The sequence below is a fragment of the Panthera pardus genome, unplaced genomic scaffold (assembly GCF_024362965.1).
Source record: "Panthera pardus isolate Hobbes unplaced genomic scaffold, ASM2436296v1 HiC_scaffold_22, whole genome shotgun sequence".
Taxonomy (NCBI): Eukaryota; Metazoa; Chordata; class Mammalia; order Carnivora; family Felidae; genus Panthera; species Panthera pardus.
In genome coordinates this window covers 60,871,234-60,888,647 of record NW_026526788.1, presented here as the reverse complement: position 1 = coordinate 60,888,647, position 17,414 = coordinate 60,871,234, and the positions used below count along the sequence as shown (strand labels likewise).

At 38.1% G+C, this 17,414-nt stretch overlaps 1 protein-coding gene and 1 pseudogene across 2 annotated transcripts in view; both read left to right on the top strand.

Annotated features, from left to right (window-relative positions):
* The first annotated feature begins 686 nt into the window (after positions 1 to 686).
* The window catches only part of PCGF6 (polycomb group ring finger 6), a 37,977-nt gene continuing 21,249 nt past the window's right edge, over positions 687 to 17,414 (top strand). The window contains exons 1-7 of one of the 2 annotated variants that reach the window (XM_053909895.1): positions 687 to 4,635; positions 5,447 to 5,546; positions 5,637 to 5,733; positions 6,786 to 6,841; positions 6,942 to 7,001; positions 7,899 to 8,007; positions 12,940 to 12,967. In XM_053909895.1, coding sequence (XP_053765870.1) covers positions 4,279 to 4,635; positions 5,447 to 5,546; positions 5,637 to 5,733; positions 6,786 to 6,841; positions 6,942 to 7,001; positions 7,899 to 8,007; positions 12,940 to 12,967 — 807 coding nt within the window. In that variant the 5' untranslated portion in view covers positions 687 to 4,278. The remainder of the gene's footprint in view (positions 4,636 to 5,446; positions 5,547 to 5,636; positions 5,734 to 6,785; positions 6,842 to 6,941; positions 7,002 to 7,898; positions 8,008 to 12,939; positions 12,968 to 17,414) is intronic. The other variant, XM_053909894.1, reaches the window with a different exon arrangement.
* Positions 8,715 to 10,358, top strand: LOC109272845 (40S ribosomal protein S12-like; annotated as a pseudogene).

Below are 17,414 nucleotides of genomic sequence, written 5' to 3'. Positions count from 1 at the left end.
TTAGATGGGGTATTTGGAAAAACAAACAAAAAACACGTTTTAATTTGGTAAGGTACCGTGATGCTAAATACCTTTGGAATCTGACTTTTCAGAGGAATCTAAAGTTTGATTTTCTTTCACAAATACAATTTGTTGTATAACATCAGAAGACATGATCTGTAGGACTTGAGCAGCAGTGCAGAATTTTAGATCATTAGCCATGTGATCCTTGAAATTAAGACAAAGCTATGAGTTTCAGGAACCCTCACCATGTTAGCAAATCAGCACAAGAAGTAGGGTAAATAATAATATTTACAAATCAAGTCTAGACCTAGATTAGAGTCTATATTTTGGGTCAGAGTTATATCAGTAATTATTTATATAACATATTCATCTGATGATTTGAAACTGTTTTAATAATACTTTTTTTGAAATGAATATTGATACCATACAATCCTTTGTATTTTTTTTTAAATTTAAGTAATCTCTACATACAACATGGGGCTCGACCCCAAGATCAAGCATCACATGCCCTTCCAACTGAGCCAGCGAGATGCCCCAGTCCTTTACTAAAACAAAATTTTTTAATGTTTATTTATTTGTTTTTGAGAGACACAGTGCAAGCAGGGGAAGGGCAGAGAGAGAGGGAGACACAGAATCTGAAGCAGGCTCCGGGCTCTGAGCTGTCAGCACAGAGCCTGACACGGGCTCAACTCAAGAACTACGAGATCATGATGAAGTCAGATGCTTAACTAACTGAACCACCCTGGTGCTCCTGATTTTTTTAAATCTGCTTTTAAAAATTAAAGACTTTGGTGAATTGTTTATTTACAAAGAGTATCAGGAAATCACTGCAAGTCCCAAGGAACATTTAGGGGTTTCTTGATTCCCCAACCAGTCCCACAATATTGGTCATGGATCTGCTTTAAAAAGTTTGCACCCAAGGGGACCTGGGTGGTTTAGTCAGTTAAGAGTCTGACTCTTGATCTCAGCTCAGGCCATGATCTCATGGTTTGTGAGATTGAGCTTTCAGTTAGCTCTGTGCCAACATCGCAGGAACCTGCTTGGGATTCTCTCTCCCCCTCTCTCTGCCCCTCCCCTGGTTGCATGCTGTCTCTCTCTCTCTCAAAATAAATAAGCTTTTAAAATACATAAATAAATAAAAATAACAATTTTGTACCCAGAGACCCACTATCCTTCACAATCAACATTTATAATCAAGCAACAACTGCCATCTCCTAGTTAATTAATGTGTGAGCCCTTCATAACGGTTTTTAGATATGATTTTCTTTTTTTTTTTTTAATGTTTATTTATGTTTGAGAGGGAGAGCACGAGCAGAGGAGGGACAGAAAGAGAGAGGGAGACAGAATCCCAAGCAGGCTCCACGCTGTCAGCACAGAGCCCAACATGGGGCTCGAACTCACAAACTGCCAGATTACTACCTGCACCCAAATCAAGAGTCAGATGTTTAACCCACTGAGCCACCCAGGTGCCCCTCTTGTTTTTTAAGTAGGCTCCACACCCAGTGTGGGGTTTGAATTCACAACCCCGAGATCCAGAGTCGTATGCTCCACTGACTGAGCCAGGCAGGCACCTCTAGATATGCTCTTCTGTTTGAATATCAAAGCACCCCCCCAAAAAAAAAACCCTCTAGTACTGATGTTTCATCTTTTCTACAGCATCTCTGTCAGTCTAATTAATTATCATGTAAGGAGTGCAATTACTCGTTGTATAGGTCCACTTCTGCTGTTTTGTATTTACACCATTTTAACAAGTTAACATTCAGGGTGAGTTCTGGCTCAATCTGGGACATGATTCAATTCTGGTGCCTTGTCAAAATGTAAAGGTCCCAGGTAAGTGCCCCAAATATAACTTTGATGTGGAAACACACTTAGATCATAATGGAGATACAAAAATCCTCATTTTATGAAATAGATACATTTTGGAAGGCCTCACATATTATAAATATCACATAGTTAAGCCATTTACCATATGGATTAGTCGTTCTACCAGAGAAACATAAGTACTAGGACACATATTTATTAAGAGATTTATTACAAGGAATTGCTTTAAACAATCCTGGAGGCTTGCTAGGCAGATCTGAAATCTGTAGGGCAGGCCAACATGCTGGAAACTCCTGGGAAGGATTAATGCTGCAGTCCTCAGGAAGAATTTCTCTTCCTCAGGTGAATCTCAGTTTTACCCCTAAGGGTTTCAACTGATTGGATAAGATCTGTTCAGATTATATGGGATAATATCTTTTACTTAAAGTCAACTGATTGTAGATGTTAATTACATCTATAAATGCCTTCACAGCAATACCTAGATAAGTATTTGAATCACTGGGTACTATAGCTTCGCCAAGATGACACATAAAACTACCTTTCACACCCTAGGACCCACAAAGCCTGCAGATATTTCTGTTTACTAACTAAACTGCTACCCCCCGTGGCAGTAATGCAAGTTCATAATTCAGTTAGCTTGCCAGATTTGAAAATGTGCAATTCTTGATTACATCTTTACAATTTTGAGGATTCTCAATATTTCACACTCTACATAAAATATAATATTAATAAAGTAGGCTCTGCGCCTAGTGCAGACTCCATTGTGGTGCTTCAACTCACCACACTGAGAGCAAGACCTATATCTGATATCAAGAGTTGGAGGCTTAACTAACTGAGCCACCCAGGCACCCCACACTACAAAATTTTATGATTAAAACGCATAGTACAAGTAATTATTTTGTCTTACAATGTTGAAAGGTGAAAAGCTATGCCTTTATCTAATGTAATCAGGTGGAAGCTCTTACAGTTTTAGGGTCATGTAAGGAGACTATCTCAGGTGTCTATGTCCCTTTCAATCTCTCTTCAACCATCCTCTTTCAATATCCTAGTCCAGTTCCCATCCCCCTTCCTCGAGGCTTTATACTCTTTCATATAGGAGGAGACATTTCCTTTCTTCCACTTTTTGAATCTTGCATACTTCAGTATCTTAGGCTTGACCAGATTTTGGCGACTACAGAGGGAGAGGGAGAGTCTAGTCCAGGGGCAATGGGTGCTCATCAAATCAGGTTCAGTTTTCCCCAAATAAGCATAATGACTTGATTTCCTCACCAGTTCCCTAAGAAGTATGTACACCACTCCCAAATTAGCATTGATTTTACTCAGTGACAACACATTCTCTCTCAAGTGTGATCCCCCCACCCCCAGCATTATTTTGTTAAGGAGCTTTTAACTCCTTTCTGAATCCAGCTTACAAGCATCATGACATTAGCTGGCACTATGTTAGCAAGGATAAACTACGCCAACGCCATATCTCTTTCATAAAAAAATTGGGGGGTGGGGGGTAGGAGTGCATGAATAGGTCTCAGTTCCTGCTACAATAGACCTTTGGTAAATATTTGTTGAAGTAAATATAATGACTTTCTTCTATGTGATAGGGACTCGAGGATGGTCTTTAAATGGTGATTAAATGTCCATCCTATGGCAATAAAAGATTTAATTCCTCCAAATAAACTTACATATTTCAAAATAGAAATGTCATACTTCCTCATGGAAATAATCTTGGATGAAAGAAACGCGCAATCGCCACTCAAACTTAGGTCATTATGGTTCATAATACGACATCATGATGGCACCTATTTCAGCGCTCTGTGCATCAATCCATACAGACAGAACACTGCTGTCTGGAATGGTACCAATTTTGTCATTTTCATTTTATTTTAACATTTTTAAATTTATTTTTGAGATACAGAGCACAAGTGGGGGAGGGGCAGCAGAGAGGGAGACACAGAATCCCAAGCAGGCTCCAGGCTCTAAACTGTCAGCACTGAGCCTGACCTGGGGCTTGAACCCATGAACCATGTGATCATGATCTGAGCGGAAGTCATATGCTTAACAATTTAATCATTTTAAAAAAGGGAGTGAAGAGGGACAACCGAGTGACTCAGTCTGTAGAGCACGGGACTCTTGATCTCAGGGTTGTAAGTTCAAATCCCATTTGGTGTAGAGATCAGTTTAAAAAAGCAAACTGCTTAAAAAGTAAATTAAATTAAAAAGGAGTGAAGAGAGCATCAGCCTTCCAAAGTGAAAACTTGATTCTTCTAAATGCGGCCATGGGCCCCACCCTATATGCAGAACGGCTCAGTGCACGCCCAGGTTTAGGTGAGGGCAGCGAACCACATTTCCCAGCGGCCCTGCAGGTCTCTCGCGCCTGCGCACTGGCAGCGTAGGCAGGTCGGCAGTACTCCCGCGCTAGCCAGCCACTGGGTCTCGTCTCGACCGGCCTCTAGCCCCGGCATGGAGAGGGTTTCGTTGGCGACGGGCAGCGCGGGAGCCGCCAGGGCCGAGGGAGCTGCGGCCATGCCGCCGCCGCCAGCCGTGTCCCCGCCTGCCCTCACCCCGGCACCCGCAGCGGGGGAGGAGGGCCCGCCGCCTTTGCCCGAGGCGGGGGCTCCCGGCTGCTCGGGCGCCCGGCCCCCAGAGTTGGAGCCGGAGCGCAGCCTGGGCCGCATGAGGGGCCGCTTCGAGGACGAGGACGACGAGTTGGAAGAGGATGAGGAGCTGGAGGAAGAAGAAGAGGAGGAGGAGGAAGAGATGAGCCACTTCTCGCTGAGGCTGGAGGGAGGCCGGCCGGACTCGGAGGACGAGGAGGAGGTATTTATAGCCCCTGCCTGACCACGCCGGGGCAGAGGGGCCTCCGGGACGAAGCCCGCCCTCCCCATCGAGGGCCGGGCCGCGCGTCCCCGGCTCGCCGTTGTAGCCCTTGGCACTCGCGTCGACCTCCACCCTTCCCTGCTCTACCTGCCCAGGCATGTGGCGCGGACTGGGCTTGTTTCCCCGCCCGACCCCCTGTCGACTCTTTGTGAGGTTCCTGCCGCTCACTTAGGCTCTCGGGGTCCGACTCGATCTTTCTGTAAATCATTATTAAATTATGCCAGGCGGGTGGGCGCGTAGGGTGCAGTGCTTCTCTTTCCAGGAACTTGCAAGTCGGACGAGAAACAGTCCATTTCTTCTACAGGGTGTTGAGAGGATGGCACACTCTTCCCTATCCAGTCAATCTCTAATTGAAAAGGATGGTTGTTTTTGTTTTGTTTTTTGTTTTGTTTGTTTAATGTGGTAGGGCATACTTCATCAAGTTGGGTAATACACCTAGCCAGTCAGAATTGACCTATTAAACGTAAACACCTGTATCTGGAAAGTTTGACCGTTTTGTAAGTATTTCATAAAGTAAGATGCTCCTCATCTGGCAGTATGCAGTATATCCAGGAGAATAAAGTCCTTTTGAAACACTGGTTTATATTGTGTTATTGTAACTTTCAGAAGTATTTTGAAGGGTTGGAGGTACTGTAATATTGTGGTGTTGCAAAGTAAGTTACATTGTTCATAATGATATGTGGGGATTATGGCTTAAGAATTTGAGAAGGCAAGGGCTTGTATTTTAAAACTACTTCCATTGCATTTGCAGCGCCTGATTAATCTCTCAGAACTGACCCCGTACATCTTGTGTTCCATTTGCAAAGGTTACTTAATAGATGCAACTACCATTACAGAATGTCTTCATACATGTAAGCATATAGTTCACATTCTGAAATGATACATTCAATTTTTGAAGTGTCTCCAAAGCATCCTAATTTAACCATTTTATTTTTCAACAGTTTGTAAAAGCTGCATTGTAAGACATTTTTACTATAGCAACAGATGTCCAAAATGCAACATAGTAGTACATCAGACACAACCTCTTTATAACATAAGGTAAGAAAAATATATAAGTAAAATTTATATTTTAAATATACTTTGTTTAATGAAAACTTCTAGTTGTGTAGTTGGGAATGAATTCTTGACCTGTTTCAAAAAGGCAACTACATATTCTCTGAAGAAATATATCTAACACACTTACTGTGTGCCAGGCACTGTGATACCTTCTGGGACCAAAAATAAATAAATAAATAAATAAATAAGCACAGGCCTCTCTTTTTGAGGGTTTTAATTCCATCAGTCAAGTTCCTGTGGCTAGTTTAGGTTTGTCATTTGGGGATAGTTAGAATTCTGCTTTTTAAAAATGATGCCTGAAACAACTGGCCTCTTTAGAAAAACCGGTGTGTCCTAGGTCATTGTGGCTTTTTCAGATTTTCAGTTCATACTATGTTTCCTAAGTGAAGAAAAATATTAAAAGTGGATTGGTTTTCATTTGTTCAGCAAATACTATTACGTTTTTACTATCTTTCTAGAAGAATGGTTTGCAGATGATGCACAGAAGTTCAAAATCCAGTTTCCGCACTCAAGCTCATATTCTTATCAGGAGAATAAGAGAGTCCACATGGAACAATTTAGCAAACCATTCAGTAGTCTGTGATTACTTATGATTACATATAATTAATGACTTGAGGTTCTCACGGTTGAGAACTGGTGCTACCTATAAAAGTAACTCACCTCGGGGGCGCCTGAGTGGCGCAGTCGGTTAAGCGTCCGACTTCAGCCAGGTCACGATCTCGCGGTCTGTGAGTTCGAGCCCCGCGTCGGGCTCCAGGCTGATGGCTCGGAGCCTGGAGCCTGTTTCCGATTCTGTGTCTCCCTTTCTCTCTGCCCCTCCCCCCCGTTCATGCTCTGTCTCTCTCTGTCCCAAAAATAAATAAAAAACGTTGAAAAAAAAATTAAAAAAAAAAAAAAGTAACTCACCTCTGAAAAAGGAGATATCCACTCCCAAGAGAAAGCAGTTATTTACAAAGAGCATCAGTTATTCTCACTCTGTACCAAAATGCATTTTGCTGAATTCTGAGGTATTCTCCATCCTTTCCTTTTATTAGGTTGGACCGACAGTTACAAGACATAGTGTACAAATTAGTGATCAATCTAGAGGAAAGTAAGTTTATTTTATTACATGGTTGTGAACCCCAGAATCTCTGCTGACTCTACTAGTTACATTTTAAGTGTAATTTAGTCTGTGTTTTATCATTTTTTAGGAGAAAAAAAGCAAATGCATGATTTCTATAAAGAAAGAGGTCTAGAAGTACCTAAACCTGGTAAGTTTGGGTGTATACCATAATGTATTTATAGATTAAAGACCACTAACTTAACGAAATTTATTCCCTATGAAATTATTTTTGGTGATAGCTTGTTTTCTTATGCTCAAAGAGCGAGAAAGATGATGAAATTAATGATGTGTAATTCAATTTAATTAATTATAAAAATTAAGGAGTACAGGCTCTGGAGCTAGATGGTCTGAGATTGATCCTAGCCCTGCCACTTTCTGTGTGACTCTGACAAATTACTTCAATGTCTCAGACTCCTCATCTATAAAGTAGGGATAATCATAGTACTTCCTAATATTGTTGTGAGGATGCATTGAGTAATACAAAGCACTTAAAACAGTGCCTGGAACATAGTAACTGTTCAGTTTTTGTGATGATGGTGATGTGATAGCTTAGAAATTAGATAAATTTGTGTTTAAGTCCTGGTTCTTCCACGTACTATATATTGCCTAATCTCACTTGAATAGTAATCTCCGTTTTTTTACAGTTTTAAGTAAAAAAAAAAAAAAAAAAAAAAAAAGGCAGTATACCTATGTCATGGGATCATGATTAGGGTTAAATGAGAATCTGCACGTGCAGTGCTCAACATGACCCCTGAGCCCTTGCACACAATAGTGCTTGTTAAGGATTATCTACAACGGTTGTGTTATGAGCCCTCTCTGTGGCCCTGATAAACCAGCCCTGTATACCTGCCTTCCATTGTGGAGTGGTCCCCACGTGCAATTTCACTGGCTTTGACAGATTATTTAATGTTATTAAAGGGAGATTGAGTGCATTATCATCTTTTAAATAGTCAACATAGTTATAATATCTGTGTAATATTTTTCAAAGATCTCAATTCATGAAACTTTTATTCTAACCCAACTTTTTTGTTTGGCTTTTAAATAGCTGTTCCACAGCCAGTCCCTTCGAGCAAAGGAAGATCTAAGAAAGTCTTAGAATCAGTGTTTCGTATCCCACCTGAACTTGATATGTCTTTACTACTAGAGTTCATTGGGTGAGTACCCTTAATCTCTCTACCTCTTAACCTTAAAATAAAGAATTTGTTAAGTCCAACAGTTATGAAATCATCCTTAACGTAGGTGAAATCAAATTTTTGTGATATCCTTTTAAAAATTAATCATGAAATATTTAAGACTTAGAAAAAGGTCTAAAGAATAGCACTATACCACTTCTGTCACCATCATCAGGCTTAAGAAATACCGCACGCTCGTATGGCACAAACCCTTCGGCCACCCCTTCCTGCTCATCCCTCTGTTCTTAGAGGTTAATAACCAGGCTCCTAAAAGTAATGATTGCGATTCCCATGGTTTCTTAAAATATGTTTATCACACGTATTTATCCTTAAGCAATGATGTAGAATTGCTTTTGCCCATTTAAAAACTTTAAATGGTATCACTGTGTTTTCCAACTTGTTTTATTCACTCAGCATTGTGTGATTCATCCATGAGGAAATGTGTAATTCTAGTTGATTCATTTTCACCATTGCCTGGTATTCCCTTAAAATAAATATACCGTAATTTATCTTTTCTTGTACAGTTGAACTTATAGCTTGTTTCCAGTTTTTTGGTTTTTTTTTGCTGTTATAAATAATGTTGCTTTAAACATTTTTGTACGTATCTCTTTGTGTATATGTGAGATCGTTCTCTAAGAGTATAGATTTGCTGAGTTTTAGGATATATTTGTTTTCAACTTTACTTGGTTTTGCCAAATTGTTTTCTGAAGTGGTTGGATATCTTTCCAATTGATATAAATTGCTTCTTTCAAACTTTATATGTAGCATATGGTATATTCTATTATATTGCAACATTGTTAAATACAGTATCATCATAGAGTTGGCATGTATCAAACTGCAGTTTTCAAAATTCTTACATAGTTTGCAGAATAAACTAACATGCTTTTTTTAGAAAATCTAGATTTTCCATTTTGTGTCGCTGATGACTATTTTACTTTTCAGTAACTTTCTCCTTATAATTCTAGATTGCCTGTATCATCTATTTAGTATCTAGCTTGTGCTATGTTGTGTTTACCTCTTTATGTGGTCAGTCACCCTATGTTCTCGGCTGATATTAAGGACACCTAAGGGGCGAGAACACAAAGCCCATGTAGTAGTGGTTGATAACAAAATAATCCCTTTGGAGGAATGAACAGAAACTATGTAATACCAAACTTTAAACAAGCAATTGCTGATAATAAAGAATGTGTTCCAATCTAAAAAGGACCTGGTTAAATAATGGTATATAGCACATGAGTATGTGCTAATGTAACAGCATATATGCTTAAATGGAACAATCAACAAAATAAGAGAATACATCGCATGTGCCCATGTATGGTTTTTTTTTAAAGAGCATGGTGGGAAATATGTGTATATACATTTCTTTTTTACATGCACAGATCATTCCTGAAAGGACATATAAAAGAAATGTTAATGTGTTAATGGCAGTTGCCTCTAGAAAAGGGCAACTGAAGTCTGTGAGTCTACAGTAGGGAAAAAGTCTTTTCGTTGTGTTTGAATTTTTACTATGTAACCTGATTTTTTGTAAGTCTGTTTAATTAAAATTTGAAAACTGAAAGGAGTTTATATTTCTAAAAAATATTTTGGGGAAATGTAAGGTTTTCTACTGGTACACAGTAAGAACTGATGATCAATTTTTTATACATTTTTTGAAAAGTGGCAGGGATGTAAAGATGGCAAATAAGTGATGGGTATGCCACCATTACCTCTGTCTTTGCCCGCAGCAGAAATCAATAATAAATCGTGGCAGGCTTTCCTGATGAGTGAGGATTGACCACAGTACTCAGGGCAGTCATTAACACTTAGCAAATTTGTTTCATTAGCAAATTTTCCCTGCTGTAGAATAAAGAGCCCTCATGCTCTTTCCCTGCCATGGGGAGTCCCAGGGAGGCAGAGGCTCTGTTGCACTCAAGCTTCGCTCCACCGGTAACCCACCACCATGGCTGAGGAAGGCATTGCTGCTGGAGGTGCAACGGATGTTAATACTGCTTTACGAGAGGTGCTGAAGACTGCCCTCTCCCGCGATGGGCTGGCGTGTGGAATTCGCCAAGCGCCAAGCCCATCTTTGTGTGCTTGCATCCAAGTGTGATGAACCTATATATGTCAAGTTGATGGATGCCCCTTGTGCTGAATACCAAGTCAACCTAATTAAGGTTGATGACAACAAGAAACTAGGGGAATGGGTGGGCCTATGTAAAACTGACAGAGAGGGAAAACCCCATCAAGTGGTTGGTTGCAACTGTTTGGTGGTTAAGGACTGTGGCAAAGAGTCTCAGGCCAAGGATGTCATTGAGAAATACTTCAAACGCAAGAAATGAACAAATAAAAGACTTGGTTCTTGTTCTAAAAGAAGAAGAAGAAGAAGAAAAAAAGAAAAAGAGCCCTTGCTTGGGATAAGGGAGGATCTAGGTTTAAATCCTAGTTTTTCTGTTATCTAGTTTTGTAAACATTAACAAATTGCTTTTTGTTTATTCACAAGATGTTAAGGTCCAGCTACATACCAGCACAGCACTCTGCTAGTGGTTGAGAATATGGGTTTGAAGAAGTCAGCCATGGCCTTTGCCCTCACAGAACTTCTAGTCTCAGAGCTTCAGCTTCTCTATCTGTGAAAAGAAAGAATTGAGCCTTTTGTGTTGATGATTATGATGAGTAGTCTGACTCATAATATAGCCCTTTATCCATTTTCAACTGGTTGAGGGGAAAAAAGCTTTCAGAGTGGCAAGGAGTCTTTTTGAAAGAAAGCTTCCAGAAGCAGAGAGTCCTTTTGAAGTCACCAGTCCCCAGAGTTCACTACATGGAAAAGCTTTTATGTTCTCACAGAAGTCAGGCTACTGAGGGTAACGCATAGGCAGCTCTCTCATGGCAGGACAAGCGCAGATGAGTTTTAACCTGATGCAAGTACAAAAGCAAATTTGGTCCATCTGTTGACCCCACTTGAGTTGGAGGAGCAAAAAAAACCGAGGTAGGTTCATCTCGTGGGCAGTGACTTTTCAACCACTGGAATATGAAGCTAGGTGCCCCCCTAAATTGGGTATGCGTGTCTTGTGATATTTAGATAGTCTTGTACTTCTTGTTTTTGTTCTTCAGTTTGTGTGTAAAGTAGAAGATTATAAAAGAAATAACCTCAGGCAGGCAGTATAGTGTATATAGAAACCATAGACTTTGAAAAGTCTCAGTAACTAACGGTATATAACCTTTGGGATGTAGCTGAATTCTCATCAATTTCTGTTTTTCTAAACTGGGAATCATAATAGCATCTAACAGGAGTGTTTTAAGTATCAATTTATGGTATTCCTACCATGTCTAAACTATTAGCAATGTATGAATATTGAAATAATGCAGGGTCATTCAAAAATAAAGGTTAAAGTACTCTGTGGTCCTGTAATATGTACATCTGCCTAGTGAATAAAATGGACTCACATGAGATCAGTATGATACAGCCAAAATTTAATGCAATCTTCAGCTCAGTAACACTTAGTCGACCAGGGAGTTGCTATCCAACTGTACGCTGTATTAATCCAACTAGTGTATTATGTTGAGCTCTGGGCACTACATTTTAAGAGAGAGGTTGGTAAAATGAGGTGTAACCAGAATAGCAAAAAGTTGGAAAACCATGTCATATGTGGTAAGGGAAGGAACAAAAATAGTCTGAAAAAGAACAATCCTAAGCCCCTTAAATTAATTTCAGATCTTTAGAGGGTTATCATATAAAAAGAAAAGTTGGATCTAGTTCACAAGAGTACCAAAAGACAAAATTAGGACTAGTAGGTGTAAGTTACAGGGAGAAACATGTTTGATTCAGTGCGAGCAAGCCATTTCTAACCAAGTTGCCCACAAATGGAATGAACTAACTTGTCAGTTGAGAAGTTCTCTCTTTAGGTGCTTAAGCAGAAGCCAGATGACTGTACATCATGGATTCTATAGAAATAATTCTTGTAACAAGTAGGATATTTTATTTTACAACACTAAGTTTATATTATATATTTTAGGTTTATATTACATTCATATGTGTATATATATATAACATTTATATTAACATACTGTGTGCTTATAATGTAGCTTTTATGTTATCTTTTAATATATTTCTTTATTATATTTGTATTATAAGAATATTTTGTAGATGATGCAATTGTGGTCTGGCCTACTCTTCACAACACTATAGGAAAGAATGTGGGTTCTGATGCTAGGTACACATGAGTTGGAAGCTTTATCACTTAGTAGCTCTGTGACCTTAAGTTACTAAACCTCTCTGAGGCTAATTTTCCTTATCTGTAGAAGGGAGATACTAATACCCGATATGCAGGGCTATTATGAGGACTAAATGAAAAGCATGCATCTTCTATGAAGACCTAATACAATGGCTGTGCATAGTAGATGATCAACAAAAGTTAGAGCCTATTGTCTCCTCATGACATAAATGTAATGGACTTAAGAAGTCCCTTTGCACTTCTAGGTGAAGAGCAAACAGCAAATCATGCCCATTATGCTATAAGCAAACTAACGAAATCTAGTAGCCTTCTTGTAAGAAATCTATCTTGTAAAGGTTACTGTAAAGAGAAAACACATTAATTATGATAGGAAAAGAAGAAGTCTTACTTTAAATTGGAAAATGTTAAAAAAAAAATAAATTGGAAAATGTTAGAATGTAACATGCGGGGGAAACCTAAATATTAAGGATATACTCTTCACTCCTGGAAGTATACAAAGTAATGTAAAATAGCGGAGAAAACTGCCTTTACCTTCCAGTAGGTGGCAGACGTGACAACCACATTTCTTTATTTCATAAAAGGGTAGGTGGTGACGTTTTAAGATTAAATTGATGTTCCTCGAGCATTTATATCCATGTTATTTTTCTGTGTTTTATGATTTAACGTATAGTTTAAAATGTTGATTAATTTTGCTTTCATTTTTCAGTGCTAATGAAGGCACGGGACATTTTAAGGTATTTTATTTTCATTTACTTCACAGGAAGACCCTGTAGTACACAATTTGGTAGTCAGATTAGCAATCATGGAGATTGCTTTCAATTCCAGTAGTGTTTTGTGAATAAAAGTGGTAGAAATACGAAGTACATTCAGTAATGCTGTCATAATAAGTTTATGAGAAAAGAGTTAATATGTAGGGATTTGTTATTAATACAGGACAGTGGTCTAAGGAAATAGAAGTGAGATATTTCTAAAACTCTAAAACCAAATACTAGGATAATTTGGTGATTTAAAAAAATGTTTCAAAGCATTTTTTGCATGGTTGGCATTCGGTTAAATATGAGCTTAAATTTTTATTTGCACATAACATTTTGGGCTCAAGGTAACCTGCCCTAACTTGTAACTTCATTTACTGAATTTTTAGAAGAATGAACTCCTTTGCAACATACGTAAGTTCAGAGTTGTCTCAAAGGCTCTATTATCACAGGTCCCATTGTACACAGTGTTGCTCCTATAGGATGAGTCATTCAGGAAAAGCTAACTTTTTTTTTTTTTTTTTTTTTTTTGAAAGGGTAACTTTTTAAAAAGGGTTAAATCAGGCCTTATACTTACTTGGGATTGTAAATATATAAGGAAATAGCTTTGATCTGTTTGGATTTTTAGTGACTTTGTCAAAGTCTGTACTAACACTTGGGTGGATTATATCTGGTTCGGTATACTGTTTTGTGAATACAGTTGCTGAGAGACATGAACTACAGCACAGGAGTAGGTGGCTACTTCTGTGGATGAAGTATATTATAGATGTTTCCTAGAGATCAGAGTGATGGAGGGGATGCAGTGTTAAGTTTGGTAACTTTGAATTTATTCTAAGTTGTAAAAAATCAAATTTATGGCAATTAACTTTAGGAAGTTCTTTCATAGTAGTGTGGTGGGTGGGAAAGTGGCATATAAGTTTCTGTATGGGTCAAGTATAGTGTCCTATGCTCCTAGAGTTTGCTAAAGATGTTTGTCCAATCATCTGTAGTAGCCAGACACCCAAGAGAGTGTAAAAACTTCATGAAGAAAGAGCTAGAAATTAATTAGCCTGTTGCTTCCACAAAAGCATATGGACCTAGAATATTTAAGTAGTTCCAATCCTAACACATTAGAAAAACATGACAATACCACCTGTAAAGTATTCTTGCCAAAACAAACAAATGTTATGCTGATCACACTCCTAGATTTAATTACTAATTTACAAGAAATCCAGGGATGTTAAATGACACTGTAGGAATATAATAAGCCAAATCTAGACAATGGAAACAATTCTGTTTGTTCAGAATAAAAGGGAGAGGTGAAGAGGGAACATATAGATAGGATGATTAATTAAAAGAGACTCAACGGATGTAACTAACTACAATGTATGGAGTTTATTTAGATTTGATTTGAAAAATGAACTGTAAAAAATTTATGAAAAAATAGCCCCAAATTGGAAACACCCCAAATATCCATCAATTGATGAATGAATAAACACAGTATGATATATCCATACAACAGAGTATTATTTGGCAATAAAAAGGAATCGAGTACTGATACATGCTACAACATGGATGAAGTTTTAAAATATGTTAAATGAAAGAAGCCAGGCACATATGCATGATTCCATTTGTGTGAAATGTCTAGAGCAGAGAAATTCATAGTAACAAAGTATTATAGATTGGTGGTCGCCGTAGTCTCAGGGCAAAGGGAGAAACTGGGAGTGATTTCTAATTGGTGTGGGGTTTCTTTTTGGATGATGAAGATGTTCTGAAATTAGATAGTGGGGATGAGTTGCACAATTCTACCAATAAACTAAAAACCATGGAATTGTATACTTTAAAATGGTGAATTTAATGATATATGAATTATATATCAATAAAGCTGTAAAACTTTTAAAAAGTAAGCCAAGATCTGATGGAAACTTTGAATAGAATTATTGTTCATAATATATTTAGGGTATGTATTTTGAGAGTATAAAAAATGTATCGATAAAAATACATGCATAAATTGGAATTTTAGTTTGAGTCCGTATTTGGTTTAAATTTTTTTCATGAAATCTGTGTTTTATTTTTATTTTCTCTTTAATGGTAGCCATAAAAAGAGTAAAATCATTTCCTGCTGGGTGAGAAAATTGAGACAATGGGTGAAATTTGAACATATACTAGATATTTTTTGATATCAAGGGATTTTACAGTATGATAATGGTATTATGTGTTTTTAAAGAGCTCTTACCTTTTAGGGATACATACTGAAGTATTTACAAATGAAATAATACATCTGGGGTTTGCTTCAAAACTAATGGGGGCAGGAAGTAGTTGCAGTAGGAAATGAGTGGGGTATATTTAAAACAAAATTGGCCTTGAGTTGGTAAAGCTAAGTGATGGTATATAGGAGTTTGATGATACTATTCTCTTATAGTTTTGAGGCATTAAATTTTCAGTTTTAATTGATGATACAGATGTTAATTTATAGGTTTTATGCCTATGAGAAGTGATGATGAATCTGTTGGTTCATATCTTTGAGTTTAAATAAATATGTCTGAGCAGGTTGTTAAACTCTTTACCATGTAGACCTGTAGCATGAAAGTCATAAAGCCTGTTTGCTATATTCAATTTCAAAGTGTTTCACAAGGCAGTAATACAGTCCAGATAATTTTTCCCAGGAGTCATTTTTTTTAACTTTTAATTATGAAAAATTTTAAACATAGTGAAAAGTAGAACCTCCCTGTCACCCAGCTTTACCAGTTAACTAATGGCCAATTTAATCTGTACCTCTGTCCACTTCCCTATTATACTGAAACAAATCCCCAGCATTTTGCCACTTCATCTGTAAATATTTTAGTATTTAAAACAAAATTTTTTTTATTACTTATTTTTGAGAGAGAGAGAGAGACCGAGCCCGAGCAGGGAAAGGGGCAGAGAGAGTCTAGAGAGGGAGACACAAAATCCAAAGCAGCCTCCAGGCTCTGAGCTGTCAGCACAGAGCCCAATGCGGGGCCTGAACCCATGAGCTGTGAGATCATGACCTGAATCGAAGTTGGACACTTAACATATTTCAGTATTCTTGAAAGAAGAGTCTCTTTTTTTTTTTTTTAACGTTTATTTATTTTTGAGACAGAGACAGAGCATGAATGGGGGAGGGGCAGAGAGAGAGGGAGACACAGAATCCAAAGCAGGCTCCAGGCTCTGAGCCATCAGCCCAGAGCCCGATGTGGGGCTCGAACTCACGGACCGTGAGATCATGACCTGAGCTGAAGTCGGATGTTTAACTGACTGAGCCACCCAGGCGCCCCAAGAGTCTCTTTTTTTTAATGACCATGTATCATACCAAAAAAAAAAAAAAAATACAAAAACGTCATTGTCATGAAAGATAAAAATAAAGTGGCAGAGCTATTCTTTATTAAAGATTACAGAAACATAACAAAATGCAATGTGTGATCCTTCACTGATATAAGAACAATTTACAATGGGTATTAGACAATTTATAAAAGAATTTGGACTATTTAGATAATTGTGTTGTATTAATGTTAAATTCCTGAATATTATATATGTTTCATGATAATTATATTGTAGTTATACAGGAGAGTCCCTTTATTCTGAGAAAATAATTGCTAATATGTTTAGGAGTAAAATATCTCAGTGTATGCACATGTGGTCCAATAAAAAATTAACATGCACATATACATACATGCATATAGATTAGAAGAGATAAAGCAAATACCGCAATATATCAACAGTTTGTAAATTAGGTGAAAGCTATCTGGGTCTTCATGGTACTATCTTAAAACTTTGTATGTTAGTCATTTTACAAAAGGTTGGGGGTGGTGAATGAGATAAATTAACAATATTTTTAAGCTTATTTATTTTGAGACAGAGAAAAAGCAGCGGAGGGGCAGAGGGAGAAGAAGAGAGAGAGAGAATCCCAAGCAGGCTCCACTCTGTCAGCACAGAGCCTGATGCAGTGATTGATTTCACGATCTGTGAGATCCTGACTTGAACCGAAATCATGTCAGATGCTTAACTGACTGAGCTCCCCAGGTGCCTCCAAATAACAGTTTCTTACTGTGAAGTACCTATTCATTGTTCAAATTTTTCATTGCGTCAATTACAGTGGGTGTTTCTCTCTCTCTTTTTTTTTAAGTTGGTATATTTTAAGAGAGAGTGTGTGTGAGTGGGGAAGAGGCAGAGAGAGATGGAGAGAGAATCCCAAGAAGGCTCTGCACTGTCAGCACAGAGCCCATTGTGGGGCTAGAACCCCACATGTGGGATCATGACCTGAGCTGAAACCAAGAGCTGGTCGCTTAACCAACTGAGCCACCTAGGCACCCCACTTTTTTTTTTTTTTTTTTAAACACTTTAACTCAGGATCCAGATGAAGTTCACACATTGTGATTGGATATGAATGTCTTCAAATCTTTAGGTTTTCCATTTCTTTTTTTCTTGCAGT